This window comes from Pongo pygmaeus, chromosome 1 (genome assembly GCF_028885625.2).
Source record: "Pongo pygmaeus isolate AG05252 chromosome 1, NHGRI_mPonPyg2-v2.0_pri, whole genome shotgun sequence".
In the NCBI taxonomy this organism is placed as follows: domain Eukaryota; kingdom Metazoa; phylum Chordata; class Mammalia; order Primates; family Hominidae; genus Pongo; species Pongo pygmaeus.
The window spans coordinates 66,676,393-66,694,436 of record NC_072373.2 but is presented as its reverse complement, the minus strand read 5'-3'; the positions used below and the strand labels follow the sequence as shown (position 1 = coordinate 66,694,436).

At 41.1% G+C, this 18,044-nt stretch overlaps 1 protein-coding gene across 1 annotated transcript in view; it reads left to right on the top strand.

The window, feature by feature from the left end:
- Positions 1–18,044, top strand: part of LAMC1 (laminin subunit gamma 1) — a 118,866-nt gene that overhangs the window by 74,469 nt on the left and 26,353 nt on the right. The window contains exons 2-11 of the mRNA XM_054455448.2: positions 1,374–1,678; positions 6,278–6,408; positions 8,496–8,662; positions 13,054–13,242; positions 14,043–14,160; positions 15,117–15,215; positions 15,308–15,444; positions 15,857–15,979; positions 16,071–16,260; positions 16,571–16,683. Of these exons, the coding sequence (XP_054311423.1) occupies positions 1,374–1,678; positions 6,278–6,408; positions 8,496–8,662; positions 13,054–13,242; positions 14,043–14,160; positions 15,117–15,215; positions 15,308–15,444; positions 15,857–15,979; positions 16,071–16,260; positions 16,571–16,683 (1,572 nt within the window). The remainder of the gene's footprint in view (positions 1–1,373; positions 1,679–6,277; positions 6,409–8,495; positions 8,663–13,053; positions 13,243–14,042; positions 14,161–15,116; positions 15,216–15,307; positions 15,445–15,856; positions 15,980–16,070; positions 16,261–16,570; positions 16,684–18,044) is intronic.

The window sequence follows — 18,044 nt, the reverse complement described above, 5'->3', positions numbered from 1 at the left end:
ACATAGCTCGAATGGGCTTTCTGCTCTTTTCCTCCCTGAATTGACCTCACCCACTTACTCCCAGATCCAGCAGCAGGACAGCGGCAGGCCCCACCCCACACAGAGGCAGAGCCCCACTCTATTGCACTGAATGCAGGAGAGGAGAGAGGGGGACTCCAGCCGGCAGCCAGAGAGAGACAAAGCAGGGTCCAGGCCACACATGAGGAATCACTCCTTGTCTCTCAGGGACTAGTGGGTACGATGAACTGAAAGTAGCAGAAGTCTCTCCTCAACACTTCTGAGAGCACAGAAGTTGCTGTTCTGTGGGTTTTGTAGGAGAGGGTTGGGATGGTTCTTGAATTAATTGGCTTAGGGAGAAAAAACTAAGCTCCTTGAGTACAAGGATCTCTGTGTCTAACACATTCTGTCCCCTGATGTATATAGCATAGAGCTGAGCATAGATTTCTGCCCCACAAATTCTTGTTGACCAAACTGGGATCTTCACTATAACACAGAAGTAGCAAAGTGTAGATATTGTTAGAGATAGCAAGACCCATTGTGTGAATGAATGGTGATTATATCTTTTACCCATGTGAAGACACACTGGCTGGCAACCAAGCCATCCTGACCATAAGACCACACTCTGGCTTTTGCAGGGAACTGTCTGCCCCAGTGACTGCTGTCTTTTCCTCTCTGCTCAGAGCTCATTTCTCATATATTCTCTTTTGAACATATTCAAACAACCTTTTTAAACTTCCTTTCTCCCTTTCTCTTTTTTTCCCCATTTCATTGTTCATCCACTGAAGGAATTTTTTTTTCCTCTTTCTTATTCTACTCCATGCTACATCTCTCAAACACTGTCCTCCCTTCTTCAAATGTCTGTATCTTAACTTGGTAGATAAGTAGAAGAATAGTGCTGATGATATTCTTTCTGCATCAAGAGTGACGTTACAGTTAATAGAGAATGAGGTTTTTTTAAAGTCTTAAAGGGCTTGGAGACCCATTTAGAAAGTTAGCATATATTTGCTTTTGTATCTTTTAATTAAGCTTTTGCTGAAGTACCAGCATTAAGAGTAAATGTACCTTTTATTCAATTTTAGTTTTAATTAATAGTATAAGTACAGTACTAACATATGCCGCCAGTTTTCATTGCACACAAAATTTCCACAATGCACATCACGACAGGCCTTTATGAGCCAACTTATGGACCCAACTGCAGTTTGTCATTTTGTGGGAAAATATGTAGTTTTCTGTTTTAGAATAGCCTGTCTTCTTGGTTTAACGTGTACAAGGAGATTTGTATCCTTTGTCAAATTCCAAACTACGCTGGGAATAGAGGGCATTTCTTTGCTTCATACATGTGACTTATGACTTTTGATGTGTTTGTCCCACAGGAAAAGCTTTTGACATCACCTATGTGCGTCTCAAGTTCCACACCAGCCGCCCAGAGAGCTTTGCCATTTACAAGCGCACAAGGGAAGATGGGCCCTGGATTCCTTACCAGTACTACAGTGGTTCCTGCGAGAACACCTACTCCAAGGCAAACCGCGGCTTCATCAGGACAGGAGGGGACGAGCAGCAGGCCTTGTGTACTGATGAATTCAGTGACATTTCTCCCCTCACTGGGGGCAATGTGGCCTTTTCTACCCTGGAAGGAAGGCCCAGCGCCTATAACTTTGACAATAGCCCTGTGCTGCAGGTAAGTTCTCACAGGTTGGCCTGAAGCCAGCTAGTTCTACAACATGCGAGGTGCAGGAAGATTATTGTAGTGGGGCCTGTGGTCCCACTTCTGAGGTACGGGGTAAGAGTAGAATACTTGAGCAACACAGACAGAGAGCTTGATTCTACTCTCTGTGTACTATTAATAAGTGAAGGAAAGTAGTTTTGTTCCTGCTGCCTGGTTGATGTTTGTTCTTATGCACTTGCAGGTCTATTCTTGGATGTAAACTTTACACATTTTTTAAAAAGTCAAACAATTTTAACGTTAGCCTCTGAACCTGAGGTGGAAACATTTTCCTTCTGACCTTTTGAAGAGAACATTTGACCTAATTACCCAGATTTCTTGGATCTTTTCTTGCCTATTTTTGATTTGACGAAATAAAATGTATTCTTTAAAATTAGCAAAGGGGAACAGTTGAAGCAAGATATTTAAGAGTGCCATCTTCTTTCATTTTTACAAAAGAAAATTTTGATTAGATTTGTCTGGCACCATTGCTGATCATTAAAGAAACTCCTCATCACCTAAAAGGATGGATGTTAGTAACAGGATATTAATTTAGGTACCCATAGCATTGTATTTAAACATTGTGATAGAAACATTTCCCTGTTTGAGAAGGATTTCTTTTTTCTCTTGAATTCTACATGCATATTCCTTATACACCATAATACGGAATTCTTCTGTGTTGCTCAGATTTCTGCGAACTTTTCATATGTCCTGGCTATTTGATTATGGAAAAGCTGGTGAGCCTCATGCTGTACTCAGCACTTTAACACAGAATTGGAGATGCTGCTGCATGTGGCTGAAGTCAACAACCACATGGGAATAGCCTATGTCAGTTGACTGAAACAAGAAAGTCTGATAGTGGGTTTTCAAATGCTGTATACATTATATGAAATGCTATTGTGATTTCTAAATAGGAAATACCCCATTTTTCTAGGGTTTCTAATTTGGATCTTCTTATTGTTTCTCACCATTATTATGTTCAGGAACTCTCTTTCTAATTGTATGGTTTTGGACAGTGACAAAAGATAAGAATATATTTTTCTATGGGTCCAGTTGCCTCCCTTCCATTGTATTTCTGTAAGTTGCTGGGAGAGTATGAATGTGAAAGCTGTTGGTAAACTGAGGTTATGGTGAGCAATGAGTGTGCTTGCCAACACCTTTCAAAAAAGTGTTTCTTGCAATGGAGATAAGTTGTGTTCAAAATAAACGGCCGAGAGAATAGCTAATTTTGATAGATGAAAAAGCAGGGCCGGGCGCAGTGGCTCATGCCTGTAATCCCAGCACTTTGGGAGGTCGAGGCAGGTGGATCACTTGAGGTCAGGCGTTCAAAACCCACCTGGCCAACATGGTGAAACCCTGTATCTACTGAAAAAAAAAAAAAAAAAAAAAAAAAAAAGTTAGTTAGGCATGGTGGCAGGTGCCTGTATTCCCAGCTTTCCTGGCTGGGAGGCTGAGGCAGGAGAATCACTTGAACCCGGGAGGTGGAGGTTGCAGTGAGCAGAGATCATGCCACTGCACTCCAGCCTGGGCAACAGTGTGAGACTCCATCTCAAAAAAAAGAAAAAGAAAAGAAAAAGCAGAAGACCGAATGCCCAGTGGAGAGGTGACCTACAAATACACTTTAAGTTGATCAGCTAGCAAACATTTGCCAGACTTCTTTCTTTCCTACAGCAAATTATTGCATTTTCCTGTCCTGATGAGGCAACAATAGAAAGAACAGTGTAGTCAGTAGAAAATGCAGTGATACAAAGTTGTAACTGTGGTTTTCTGGCACCTTTGCTAACTGTACAGCCGGTCAGCCTGTCTTGAGCCATTTCCCCAACTGTAAGAATTGTGATGTTTGTTGCTCTTTATGCCGTAGAAACTAGTGAGACTATATGAGGTAATGAGACTATGTGTGGTAAAAATGCTATGGGTTATGACCTCGGATTTAAAAAAAAAATGCTGTGGGCATCTGCATAGACGTGGTCAGTCAGTTTCATTATGCAGTAACATGAATTATGTGTCTCTGGATGTAAGAGCTCTGTCTCTGATATCCAGTTGCCAAGGAGGTTGAGCTAATTTGACTTTTAGCTGATCTGACAATGAGAGAGAACTCTTGCCTCTCTCCCTCTTTTCATTGCTCCCTAAACCTCCCTGCAGAAGCTGTAATCTCCCATATGGGGAAGGAGACCCTTCTTTGTTTCACCATATTATAAGTATTACTAAGCATGTATTGATTTATGGTAATAATTTACATTTATTAAAGCACTTACTATAGCATACTATAATGTGACAAGCACTGTTCTAAGCCCTTTGATTTTCTACCTCAGTTAACCCTCACGGTAACCCTGTAAGGTAGATACTTTTATTGTCTCCATTTTACAGATGAGGAATCAGAGGCCCAGAAAGGACATAACTTGCCCCAAATCACACAGTTTAAGTGGCAGAACTGGGATTCAAAACCTGCTGGGTCTAGCTCCAGGGTCTGTTCTTTAAAGATGCCTATTAGAAAAAAAAATGGCTTAGCTTTTTGAGAAGCTCTTATTCAAAGAGAGCTGTGATAAGGTCGAAGCCTTGTAGAAGATATAATAAGCATTAAACACAGAAATATGTTTAGCTATTTACATTACAGACGACTAAAAGATTCCTACCGTTGTGGCCGTGAATAGGAGTTGTTATTGGAGTTCCAAGTTTGGATATGGTGAAATCATCGTCTCTTTTCCTTTCTAATTATACTTGAAGGCTTTGTGGAGATTAGCTTTTATGAGCTCTCCATGTTGTTCTATATGCCAGGTATTTGATGTGGCTTAAGGCAGTGGTTCCAAATCAGAGCTGTGCCTCCCAGACTCACCTGGAGCCTTCTGAAAACATAGATGTCTGCACCTCTGCACTTGCTTATTACGTCTCCAAAGGTGATTTTGTTGTGCAGTCCCTAGGAAAGACTTAAAATGGAAATGCTGTCTTTGAGTGGTTATATGTCATACACCACCCCAAAACCTAATGGTTTTAGATAACTGTGATTTATGATTTCTCATGATTCTGTGTTAGCCTGGGTCACTCACCTGACAGGTCAGCTGGGGCCTGGGTCTCTGTCTCCCTGTGGTCTTTTATCATCAAGAAGCTAGACCAGGATTTACACCACAGCGGAAGTGATCTGGGAGGGTGAGTTCCTGTGCACAAGTACTTGTCAAGCCTCTGCTTATGTCACATTTGTTGATGTACCCTCGGCTGAAACCAGTCACACACCCAAGCCTAGAGTCAGCAGAGAAAGAGACTGCACTGGGTGTGGGCCCTAGCAGACATGATTCACTGGGGTCATTAGTATAGCATTCTACCACACATGTAAACATCTGCCTAAAATTAGCTCACTATAAGGGCTTAGATCTCATAAAACCTAGGGAAAAAGTCTACAGCCCCCATTCTTGTCCTCTGCCATTATGGTACACCTACCAACTTGATAAGTTGTGGTTTCTTCAAATTCATTCATTCACTTAGCAAATAATAGTTCGCATACCTACTGCATGCTAGGGAAATCGCAGTGGACGAAACAGAAATTTCCTGCCCTCATGGTACTTACAGTGTGGTGGGAAGGGGAAGGTGTGTGTGGAAAAAGACAATGTAAATAAAGTGAGAGTGGGAAATAGGGAGTTGGGGAGGGGTAGCAATGTTAGATAAGGTGGCCAGGGAAGGCCTCAGAGAGAAGGTGATATTGTGGGGAGGGTCAAGACAAACACAGACAACATCCTGTTGGTTCAAGCCTATGTAATGATTTATTAGCAAGTACTTGGGCGTCTCCCTCAGATCTGTCAGCAGGGGATTGGGTTGGCAGGGAGGAATAGATGCTATAAAATGGGCAGGGGTGGCCAGGCACGGTGGCTCATGCCTGTAATCCCAGCACTTTGGGAGGCCGAGGCAGGTGGATCACGAGGTCAGGAGATTGAGACCATCCTGGCTAACACGGTGAAACCCTGTCTCTACTAAAAATACAAAAAATTAGCTGGGCGTGGTGGCGGGTGCCTGTAGTCCCAGCTACTCGGGAAGCTGAGGCAGGAGAATGGCGTGAACCTGGAAGGTGGAGCTTGCAGTGAGCTGAGATCGCGCCACTGCACTCCAGCCAGGGCGACAGAGCAAGACTCTGTCTCAAAAAAAAGAAAAAAAAAAAAAAAAAAAAAAGGGCAGGCAATGACCAGCATCTCTGATCCAAGTGTGGTGCCCCATGAGTTCTGAGCTGGTATCCCTTACTGGATTTGGGGTGCAGATACAGGATGGAGGGAAGAGGCATGTGTATCGAGTCCCTAATGTATGCTGCACATTATATTTTATTTAAGCCTCTCAGCAGCCTTGCAAAGAAATTAGTTATTATCCTTGTTTTTGGAGACTCCGAGTAGTAAAGTAACAAATTAAAGAAGGGAAGAGTCAAGAAGGAGAAAAATATTAGAAAATTGAAGAAGTCATTGAGTATTATAATAGATTTAGTGGTGGAAGAGGGCATAAGTTAAATGATAAGTTAGTGATTTAGAACATTTTGTCACATTTATATCATTTTCAGTCCCTCCACTTCTCTTTTATGTTTCTATTTTTGCTTCCTGACAGGAATGGGTAACTGCCACTGACATCAGAGTAACTCTTAATCGCCTGAACACTTTTGGAGATGAAGTGTTTAACGATCCCAAAGTTCTCAAGTCCTATTATTATGCGATCTCTGATTTTGCTGTGGGTGGCAGGTAAGTAAACTATTAAATTAGTCTTGAAAGTGTTTGGAGCTTTTGCATAGAGGTGGATCTAGCAACTTGTTTACAACTATGGTAATACCATTGTTAGATGTTTTCTTTACCAAGAATAGGAGCGGCAGTCCTTCCTGTGTGATAATGCTTAGCTGAAAGGACAGACAGCAGCCTAGGATATTTTCACTGTGAGATCTTCTTGTTGTTCTGGAAACTAAGCATGTAGGTTTTCCAAAACCTTGTCAAATCCACACACTTAGTGAATTCTTATTGACAATTCAAGTGCAAAGGCACTGTGAAGCACTTGAGGAAGGGTAAGACTCACCTTATCCTACTGAGAAGTCCTGACCTTCTCCGATCTTACAAATGAACAGGGTAGGCAATGTATGAATATGTGAAAACTGAAATACTGGTAATCACCTGTTTTTAAAAAATAGATAAAGCAGCAGTAGAAAAGATGCCACATATCAAGAATGATCCCAAACTGCCAGGCTAGAGAAGCAGATGGCATCTGAGCTGGGTCTTGAAAGCTTTGGATAAGGAAGGAGAGGATGCCTTGGTTGGATGCAAGAGGATGAACATGTCATAAGCAGAAGTTTAGAGACAGGAGAGTATAAACCCATTTGACTGAAGGAAAATCTCTTATGAATTTGTAGAGTTGTAAACCAGAAAGATAGTTTCGTGGCCAGAGACCTTAAACAGCAGGTGAAGAATCTTGGACTTACCTCCTCTGTGTTAGATCATGAGATCCCAAAAGCAGAAAACATATTTTTGCTTACGTTGTTTCCGGTATGGGATTGGTGCTTAGTGAAAGTTGATGGGAACTGTACCCAATGAGAAATCAGGCAGAATTTTTGGAGTAGGACTCTGATAAGAAAACAGTGGGCCAGGAGGATTAATGTGCAAACAGGGTAAAAATAGTGTGCAATTGAGGGAATTTATATTCCTGTTATGATGCTGGGTTAGGCAACAAATACATGACATTAAGCTGGTGGCAGCAGAATGGAAAGGAACATATAGATGCATTTTATTGTGAAGGAAACGTTACCAGGACTTCAGTCAAAGGTGCTTTTAAGATTTAGTGATCAGGAGAAAGGTTGGTACCATTAACAAAATAAAGAAGATGAGCTAAACTGAAGAGTTTGGTTATACATATGTAAAATTTCAGGTCATGGGGGACATCAAAGTTTGTGCAGCAGTCAAGGATAAGAGCTTAAGAGAAGATGAGAGCTGGAGATCTAAATCTGGGACTCGTCCTGCCACACTGTCAATGATTCTGAAGTATTTTAGTGTATCAGTGAATGGTAGTTGAAGCTATGAGACTGATTGCTGTCATTAAGGAAGCAAGTGAGGGGAACATTACGACTCCATGGTGCACATTAGTATTGATGGGAATTTCCATGAGTCCTTAATTTGTTAACATACTTGCATCTAGGGAATCCTTCAGGGATTCTTGCTCCAGACAACCTCAGGGGATATTAGTCTGACTACCAAACATCCATATGGGGGTGAGGTATCTAATGTGTCTCACCACCTTTAGGTCAGAATACTTTAAAATCATTATGGCAGATAATTGCTGATGTTCATCAACTTATTTTGTGGTTTTGCAATCCTAAGCACATAAATAAAGCACTCCTTGATCTTCCCAATAACCTTATGAAATAGGCATTATCATCATCCCTGTTTTACAGGCGAGGCACAGAGGTTAAGTTACATTGGTAAGTGACAGGGAAGGGTTTCAAACCCAGGCAGCCTGGCTTCAGAGTCCATGCTTTTCTGAACCACTACATTCTGCTACCTCTTGACACACAGGTTTGACTTCAGGAATTGATCCTACAGATAGCCTCAGAAATTGTTAGGGACTTTCTTTTCATATCTGGTTAATCCCTACCCCTGTTAAGTAAAGCTACCTTGTTTAATTTTTTTTCATCCTTAAAAATTCAGACATCCATTACTTAATCTTGCCCAGTTCCTCAGTTTACACTTTTGAATGGTAAAACTTACTTCTTTGTGTACATAGTTTTTCTGTGTGCATTTCTGGGACTTTGCAGCTGTTCCATTTTTTGGAGTGTCTCGTCTCTCCCCAGATGTAAATGTAATGGACATGCAAGCGAGTGTATGAAGAACGAATTTGATAAGCTGGTGTGTAATTGCAAACATAACACATATGGAGTAGACTGTGAAAAGTGTCTTCCTTTCTTCAATGACCGGCCGTGGAGGAGGGCAACTGCAGAAAGTGCCAGTGAATGCCTGCGTGAGTGCCCCATGGCATCAGTCTGTCAATTGTCTTGAGGACTTCCAAGGGTGGAAGAAGGAATGGGTGACTTCTTTTATTCCTCCTTGAAGGGAAAGCTCTGAAAGGCCATGCTTTTTCTGTAATTTGAGTAGTATTCAAGTCAGAGGAAAGTCATAGATGAGGGCAATTCACTGTAAAGGCAAACTCTGAGGGTTTTGTGTTTCCTTAATGAACACATGTCCCAGAGTTGGAGCAGCATCTGCAAGGTTTAGAAATTTGTTTAGATCCAAATACTGGGCCAGTGTAGTCTACTCCAGAATATGGTTTCTCTAGTCTTCTTTGTTCCCCTTTAAAATACTATTATTTTTATCAATGCTCAGGCAGCCAAGGTAATTAACATGTATCAAATATAATGAGTTCTAGGCTAAGAGGGGCCATTCCAAGATTATTTCTTTTTTCTTTTCTTTTCTTTTTTTTTTTTTTTGTTCTGAGACTGAGTCTCACTCTGTCACCTAGGCTGGAGTGAGTGATCTCAACTCACTGCAACCTCTACCTCCTGGGTTCAAGTGATTGTCCTGCCTCAGCCTCCTGAGTAGCTGGGATTACAGGTGCGTGCCACCACACCCAGCTAATTTTTGTGGTTTTATTAGAGACGGGGTTTCACCATGTTGGCCAGGCTGGTCTCGAACTCCTGACCTCAGGTGATCCACCTGCCTTGGCCTCCTAAAGTACTGGGATTACAGGTGGGAGCCACTGTGCCTGGCCGCATAAGATTATTTCTCAAAACTATTTTTTCTTTATCTCACTAAAGAGTACAACGGGGAGAATTTTCCCACTCCCCCGATGGAGAGGTGGGTAGCTTTGGGAAGAAGAATAGGTCCTAGTATTCCTAGAAAAAGGTAAAAATGAAAAAAAGGTAAAATGAAAAAACTTAAAACATTGTTTATCCCTTCATAATGTCATGGTTTATTCTGAACAGATAGAGAAAGAAATCTCAGGAGAAGGGAACCTTTTAATCATGATTTTAAATGGGCAATAATTTTCTTATGTCCTTACAAATATTCTTTGTCATATTCTGTTAAGAATAAAGAGAAAAAGAAGATACTCTTAACTTGCAGAAATTATTGGCAGAGGCTGGGAATGGTGGCTCATGCCTGTAATCTCAGCACTTTGGGAGGCCTATGGAGTTGGATCACCTGAGGTCAGGAGTTTGAGACCAGCCTGACCAACATGGTGAAACCCTGTCTCTACTGAAAATACAAAAATTAGCCAGGTGTGGTGGTGCACGCCTGTAATCACAGCTACTCACTTGGGAAGCTGAGGCAGGAGAATTGCTTGAACCCGGGAGGCGGAGGTTGCAGTGAGTCAAGATTGCGCCACTGCACTCCAGCCTGGGCAACAAAGCGTCTCAAAAAACAAAAACAAACAAACAAATTATTGACAGAAACCCCGAGAAGGGACCACTATCTTAACTCAAGACTATTTCCACTGAACTGCCGAGAGGAGATTTTCTTATTCATCTTTTCAACAAATCCTAAGATTTGCAAGTAAAATTTACAGCCTCCTCTAACATTTGTAAGCACTTGCTTGACCTTCTTTAATTCCATTACTGAACTGTAATATTCAGTGTTGGAAGCTCTACAATAAAGGCTGGTGCAAGAATGAAATACTCCTAATATGTGGCATCTAAATAAATGGACATGTCTGCTTGAAAAGCATTCTGCTTAATAATGTCACATTTTGAGTCTCTCCAGAAAGTTACTTAAAGAACCAAACATTGCCATTTCACCTCTAGCAAATGAACTGAGTACTGTAGCTAGAGGACTTTGATGAGGAACTAAGTCAATTTGCTTTTCTCGTTGGTCCCTTCAGCACTGTGACACTTCAAAGAGTGACATTTCTGGATGTTGTGACAGTACTACATTAATTGTCAGGATGCTAGGGCTAGGGAAGAGAACTACCTTCTCTCAAGGAGGGAGCCATGGCATTTGCTTTAGCTGTAGGTTGGGACAGTGTGGACAGTGGTGTTATTCTGCTTCACCATCTCAGAACATCAGATCTTCAGGTGGGTTGGGCTTGGTGAATTGAGGGATAAGCTAGGGCATCTTGAGGGAAGAGAAATAGCTAATGAAGGAAGGAAAAGGGCACTTCAAAACTAACTTAACAAAACTCTAATTTTTGGTGGCAATAACTCAAGTTTCTAAAAAAGTTTTCAATTGTAATACTGTACTATGAAATAACTATGCTGCTATAAAGACACATGCACACGTATGTTTATTGCGGCACTATTCACAATAGCAAAGACTTGGAACCAACCCAAATGTCCAAGAATGATAGACTGGATTAAGAAAATGTGGCACATATATACCATGGAATACTATGCAGCCATAAAAAATGATGAGTTCATGTCCTTTGTAGAGACATGGATGAAATTGGAAATCATCATTCTCAGTAAACTATCGCAAGGACAAAAAACCAAACACCGCATGTTCTCACTCATAGATGGGAATTGAACAATGAGAACACATGGACACAGGAAGGGGAACATCACACTCTGGGGACTGTTGTGGGGTGGGGGGAGTAGGGAGGGATAGCATTAGGAGATATACCTAATGCTAAATGACGAGTTAATGGGTGCAGCACACCAGCATGGCACATGTATACATATGTAACTAACCTGCACATTGTGCACATGTACCCTAAAACTTTAAGTATAATAATAATAAAAAAAAAAAAGAAATAACTGATCATAAGGAAGAGAGAAAAAGAACAAAAGGGGCTGGGTATGGTGGCTCACACTTGCAATCCCAGCACTTTGGGAGGCCAAGGTGGGAGACTCATTTGGGACCAACCTGGGCAATATAGTGAAACCCTGTCTCTGCAAAAATAAAAAATAAAATAATTAGCCAGGCATGGTGGCATGTGCCTGTACTCCCAGCTAAGTGGCAGGATGAGGCAGGAGGATCACTCGAGCCTGGGAGTTTGAGACCAGCCTGAGCAACAGAGCAAGACCTTATCTCTACAAATTTTTTTAAAAAAATTAGCTGAGTATAGTGGCACACACCTGTAGTCCCAGCTACTTGGGAGGCTAAGGCAGGAGGAGGATCACTTGAGCTCAGGAATTTGAGGCTGCAATGAGTTATGGTGACACCACTGCACTCCAGAGTGAGACCCTGTCTCCAAAAAACAAACAAATCAAAATGTGTTCATGATTTTGGTTAGAAGAAGTCTGCATTAAAAAAGAAAAATGTATTCCAAAAAAGATGTATTCGAATATTTTTTTAAAACAACAATATCCTGTTCAATTTGAAACCAAATAAAACTTCTTTTTATTTACTCTTCAAGATACTGCCTACATTTTGGGAAGAATCAATAACTCAGAAAAAAATCTTTTTATTATAAACATAGTAAGGAATTTTTGTGACTACAGATACTTGGTCTTGAAATATGGTTGTGCCCTGCAGGGAATATAGCTACTTAACAGATCACCCATTTGGAGTTGAGGCTTCCCTGTACATGGATGTTTCTGGAGGATCTAGATTTCTTTTTAATTCTGCTTTCATCTGTCGTGGCACTAATTTTAACCCATATGTCTCAAGTTACCCCAGTCTAGTTATATAAATAATCTGGCACTTTGGAAGTTAGTGTCTTAATGTATTTGACTCATCTGAAGCCTAAAAAGTTAAGGTAAATTGAAGCCTGCATATAAAATGGCACTTTGTTTTTGGAGTTGATACTAGAATAAAGGCTAAAGATTCAGGAGAATTGTAATTTGACTTGACTTTTACTTGTATATGAGCAATTACCTGGAGGCAGATTATTTTCTAAGTACGAGAATTCCTTGTATGTTATGATGGTGCTATTTTTTAGAGGGAGGAACATTTATCATCTGGCTATATATACCCTTTATTGGCATACTGTTGGGTTTTGTTGTTGTTGGTTTGTTGTTTGTTTGTTTGTTTTTGAGACAGAGTTTTAGCTCTTGTCGCCCAGGCTGGCGCCCAGTGGTGTGATCTCAGCTCACTGCAACCTCTGCCTCTCAGGCTCAAGTGATTCTCTTGCCTCAGCCTACCGAGTAGCTGGGATTACAGGCACCTGCTACCACACCCGGCTAATTTTTTGTATTTTTAGTAGAGATGGGGTTTCACCATGTTGGCCAGGCTGGTCTCGAACTCATGACCTCAGGTTATCTGCCTGCCTCAGCCTTCCAAAGTGCTGGGATTATAGGCATGAGCCACTGCACCTGGCCTTCTTGTTGTTGTTAATGAACAGTGCATCTGGTAATCATTCTTAGTCTACCACCATCTGTCTGCCTCAGAGATGTGGGAAATTATGTTTGGTTTTAAGTCTTAAAATGCTCTTCTTAAAGGTACCCAGATCTGATGTAACTCATGTGTTTTGACTGGCAGCCTGTGACTGCAATGGTCGATCCCAGGAATGCTACTTCGATCCTGAACTCTATCGTTCCACTGGCCATGGGGGCCACTGTACCAACTGCCAGGATAACACAGATGGCGCCCACTGTGAGAGGTGCCGGGAGAACTTCTTCCGCCTTGGAAACAATGAAGCCTGCTCTCCATGCCACTGTAGTCCTGTGGGTAAGTGACAGGAAGATGGATTGAAAGACAAAATGATAGTTCTGTGGACCCCCAGAAAGGAAAGCTTTGTTTCCAAGGCGTTTGGACAACTAAATGTGGAGGTGTGTACATTATTATAACACAGAAATGAGTCAAGATCTGTCTCTACCCCACGCCTCCACCTTTTTTAACCAAGTTGAACTTTCAGATGAGTTTCTGGTGTGTAAGGGGGGGATGGTGGCCTGAGTAATGGTTCTGCAAATAATTAGCAACAGGATCATAGAGACAATTTGAACTTTGACTGTAAAAGGTTAACTGCTTTGTGAGTTCTTCCTTGTTAATGATTTTGTTTAGTCTAATCTCCTTAGAGTGCTGAAATATTCTTAGCATGTTGGTGTGTGTACAGAGATTGATAGCATTCTTAGTCCAGCCCATTCTTCAAGAGTTTGACCTTTATTTTTGTCATTTAGGCCTATATATACCTAAATTCTAGACATGGGCCTTAAGGGGCTGTGATCGCCCACAGAGAAGTAACTGATCTTGTGTGCAGTGTTTCATTGGGTACAAAGTGATTTTCAACATTGATGAGTAAATTCATCTTAGCATGTGTCTAGAAACTTAAAATGCCATGGCTTAAAGGGTCATGATTTTGAGAAAGTTCTCATTTAAAATTTGGTTTTTATTATCTTTGTGACCATCAGGAGATTGCATACTGGTTCTCAGGCATTGCTTTTAATTACCAGTTATCTTTCTTTAACACATTGATTTTACTTACGTATCTGGCCGAATTTTTCTTTGACAATAGGCATTTTACATTTTAGGCTCTCTAAGCACACAGTGTGATAGTTATGGCAGATGCAGCTGTAAGCCAGGAGTGATGGGGGACAAATGTGACCGTTGCCAGCCTGGATTCCATTCTCTCACTGAAGCAGGATGCAGGTAAAATATTTTCAAAGCCAGAAGAAGGGGGCAGAATCTATATATAGTCAACACATATTAATAGATCTTATGGCTTATTGGCAGCAGGGTAAACATTTTTCCTGTAATAATTGTCAACAAGACTGAGGACTAGCTGTAATGGTGAGCCACAAGGGGTTTGGCTTGTACAAAGAGTAAGCAGAGTTTTAATGGGATGACTATCTTAAACTGAAACCAAATATAAAAATGACTTTAGGCTCACGCCTGTAATCCCAGCACTATGGGAGGCCAAGGCGGCTGGATCACGAGGTCAGGAGATCAAGACCACGGTGAAACCCCGTCTCTACTAAAAATACAAAAAAAATTAGACAAGCGTGGTGGCGGGCGGCAGTAGTCCCAGCTACTCGGGAGGCTGAGGCTGGAGAATGGCGTGAACCTGGGAGGCGGAGCTTGCAGTGAGCCAAGATCACGCCACTGCACTCCAGTGTGGGTGACAGAGTGAGACTCTGTCTCAAAAAAAAAAAAAAAAAATGACTTTGGTGTCCTTTTTGTTCTATGTGTATTTCTTTTAAAAAAATCTGTTGGCTGGGCACCTGTGCCTCACGCCTGTAATCCCAGCACTTTGGGAAGCTGAGGCAGGCAGATCACGAGGTCAAGAGATCAAGACCATCCTGGCCAACATTGTGAAACCCTGTCTCTACTAAAAATACAAAAATTAGCTGGGTGTGTTGGTGTGCGCCTGTAGTCCCAGCTACTCGGGAGGCTGAGGCAGGAGAATCGCTTGAACCCTGGAGGCGGAGGTTGCAGTGAGCTGAGATGGCGCCACTGCACTCCAGCCTGGGCGACAGTGTGAGACTCTGTCTCAAAAAAAAAAAAAAAAAAAAAAAAAATCTGTTAACATGTAAAACAAAGGGCTGACTTTAAGAGTGGAAGTTTTCTCCCTTCTCTGATTGTTTTATCCATTTTTCATTGAATAGGCCATGCTCTTGTGATCCCTCTGGCAGCATAGATGAATGTAATGTTGAAACAGGAAGATGTGTTTGCAAAGACAATGTCGAAGGCTTCAATTGTGAAAGGTAGTGCATTCTTTCTCTAGCTGCATTGTGTTTTCTCTGTTACCATATTTCAAGTAAAAAAAAGTAACTGATTGTGTCTTAATCTTTTTCAGATGCAAACCTGGATTTTTTAATCTGGAATCATCTAATCCTCGGGGTTGCACACCCTGCTTCTGCTTTGGGCATTCTTCTGTCTGTACAAATGCTGTTGGCTACAGTGTTTATTCTATCTCCTCTACCTTTCAGATTGGTAATTTAGACCTCATCCCCCAACCTGTTAGAACTGTGAGACTACACTTAAAATATTTTTAAAAATAAAATCAGTAATTCTTTGAGGGCTTTTTGATGGTTGGCAACACTTTGTATTATTTAGCATGCATAGTTTTTGTAGTTTGGCCTTTTAATTTAATGAAAATGTACTTTTGGCTTTAGAATTTATCTCAATAGTGATTACAAATGTTATATAAATAGTAATAAAGTAAAATATAGTTTGAGTGGTATAGCATATATTGGTACTGTTGTAGGATCCATTTATTCAAAAAGGTTTATTGATGCCTTTCTTTATACAAGGTGTGGTCTTACACATTTTTATGGTACATAGAGGACCTGAATTCAGGATATTTACAGTGTAAAGTGCTTGTGTTTTCCTTCTCTACCTGCAGATGAGGATGGGTGGCGTGTGGAACAGAGAGATGGCTCTGAAGCATCTCTCGAGTGGTCCTCTGAGAGGCAAGATATCGCTGTGATCTCAGACAGCTACTTTCCTCGGTACTTCATTGCTCCTGGTAAGTAAGGCTAGAAAGCAGTCTGACCTGCTGTGTGCCTCTGTTTAATCTCAGTCTCACATTCTTGCCCACCATTGTGTCTGTATTCCAGCAAAGTTCTTGGGCAAGCAGTTGTTGAGTTATGGTCAGAACCTCTCCTTCTCCTTTCGAGTGGACAGGCGCGATACTCGCCTCTCTGCAGAAGACCTTGTGCTTGAGGGAGCTGGCTTAAGAGTATCGGTACCCTTGATCGCTCAGGGCAATTCCTATCCAAGTGAGACCACTGTGAAGTATGTCTTCAGGTAAGATAGCCTTCTTCGTAAAGTGAGACTTGACGAACATTGTGAAAGTGGTGTCTTTATTTAAGTTTAACTGGCCTCTAGATGTATTTTAAAGAAAAACTTCTGGGTTATTGTGGTGATTTTGTAAAAGGGAGCCTTCCTTTCTTTACCTTTATCTTTTCCAATTGTACTACCAAACCAATAGTCTTATTTTTTATTTGATTTGATTGTTAGAGTATTGCATTGTTGGGGCATAAATGAATAAGAAATATTTCCCCAACATCCAGAATTATCCTTAGAGAGGTTAATGTGGCCCTTTCTTTCTCTCCAGGCTCCATGAAGCAGCAGATTACCCTTGGAGGCCTGCTCTTACCCCTTTTGAATTTCAGAAGCTCCTAAACAACTTGACCTCTATCAAGATCCGTGGGACATACAGTGAGAGAAGTAAGTTATGATATAATTTAGGAGAGTTGTTTAAAAAGATGATTGGTTAGAAAGATTCATGATAATATAAAAGTTTCTCTTTCCTAATAATATAACACTGAGAAGTGTATAACAATCACATTATACATGAATTATATATAAAGACAATGCATTTTTTAACTGCTTTCAAGGACCTGGAAAAAATTTGGTAAAATTAGTAAATAGTATTATTTACTAATTGATTACTCAATTGATCAGTAGGTCAATTGAGGTTACATTGTATATAAATAGATTTTCTAAAAAACCTAATTATAGGCTAGGCACAGTTGCTTACACCTGTAATCCTAGCACTTTGGGAGGCTGAGGTGAGCAGATCACTTGAGGCCAGGAGTTTGAGACCAGCCTGGCCAACATGGTGAAACCCCGTCTCTATTAAAAATACAAAAATTAGCCAGGTGGGGTGGTGAAAGCCTGTAATCCCAGCTACTTGGGTGGCTGAGGGATGAGAATCGCTTAAACCCGGGAGGCAGTGGTTGCAGTGAGCTGAGCTCATGACACTGCATTCCAGCCTGGGTGACAGAATGAGAATCTGTCTCAGAAAAAAAAAAAAAAAAAAAAAAAATCTGATTATAATTCTACTGGCTTAAGTTGCCTCATCTTCATTTCTTTTTATTTACTGTTGTGTAATTATAATTTATAATTTGAACCATTGGTTAAATTATTAAAAGTCATAAATTATTGAATGATTTTGTTATAATTTTAGGTGAACAAGAGTTTAAGACTTAAAAATTTTTTTTTTGAGACAGAGTCTTGCTTTGTCACCCAGGCTGTGGTGCAATAGCATGATCTTGGCTCACTGCAACCTCCGCCTCCTGGTTCAAGCGATTCTCCTGCTCAGCCTCCCAAGTAGCTGGGATTACAGGCACGCCCCACCACACCCAGCTAATTTTTGTATTTTTAGTGGAGATGGGGTTTCACCATATTGGCCAGGCTGATCTCAAACTCCTGACCTCAGGTGATTCCCTCCGCCTTGACCTCCCAAAGTGCTGGGATTACAGGCATGAGCCCCTGCACCCGGCCAAAATTTTTTTCTTAAAAAAATGGTTTAAACAAGGATCTTTTTCTCTAGCAAGGTACAGCTGTTTGGGGTGGTGGAGTTAGTGATGATGTGGTATTGGGAGAAGCATCTGCAGCTTAGATGTGTTGATTTTTGAAATGCCTGCGTGAATATCCAGATAAAAATGGCTTATAAGTAGTTAGAAATATGAATCTGGGGCTTAGGAAGAGATTAGGACTAGTGATCCAGATTTAGAAGGTTGTCAACATATGGGCAATAATTTTTAAACTTGGAAATATGACAGAAAATATAGATGGGAAAGAAG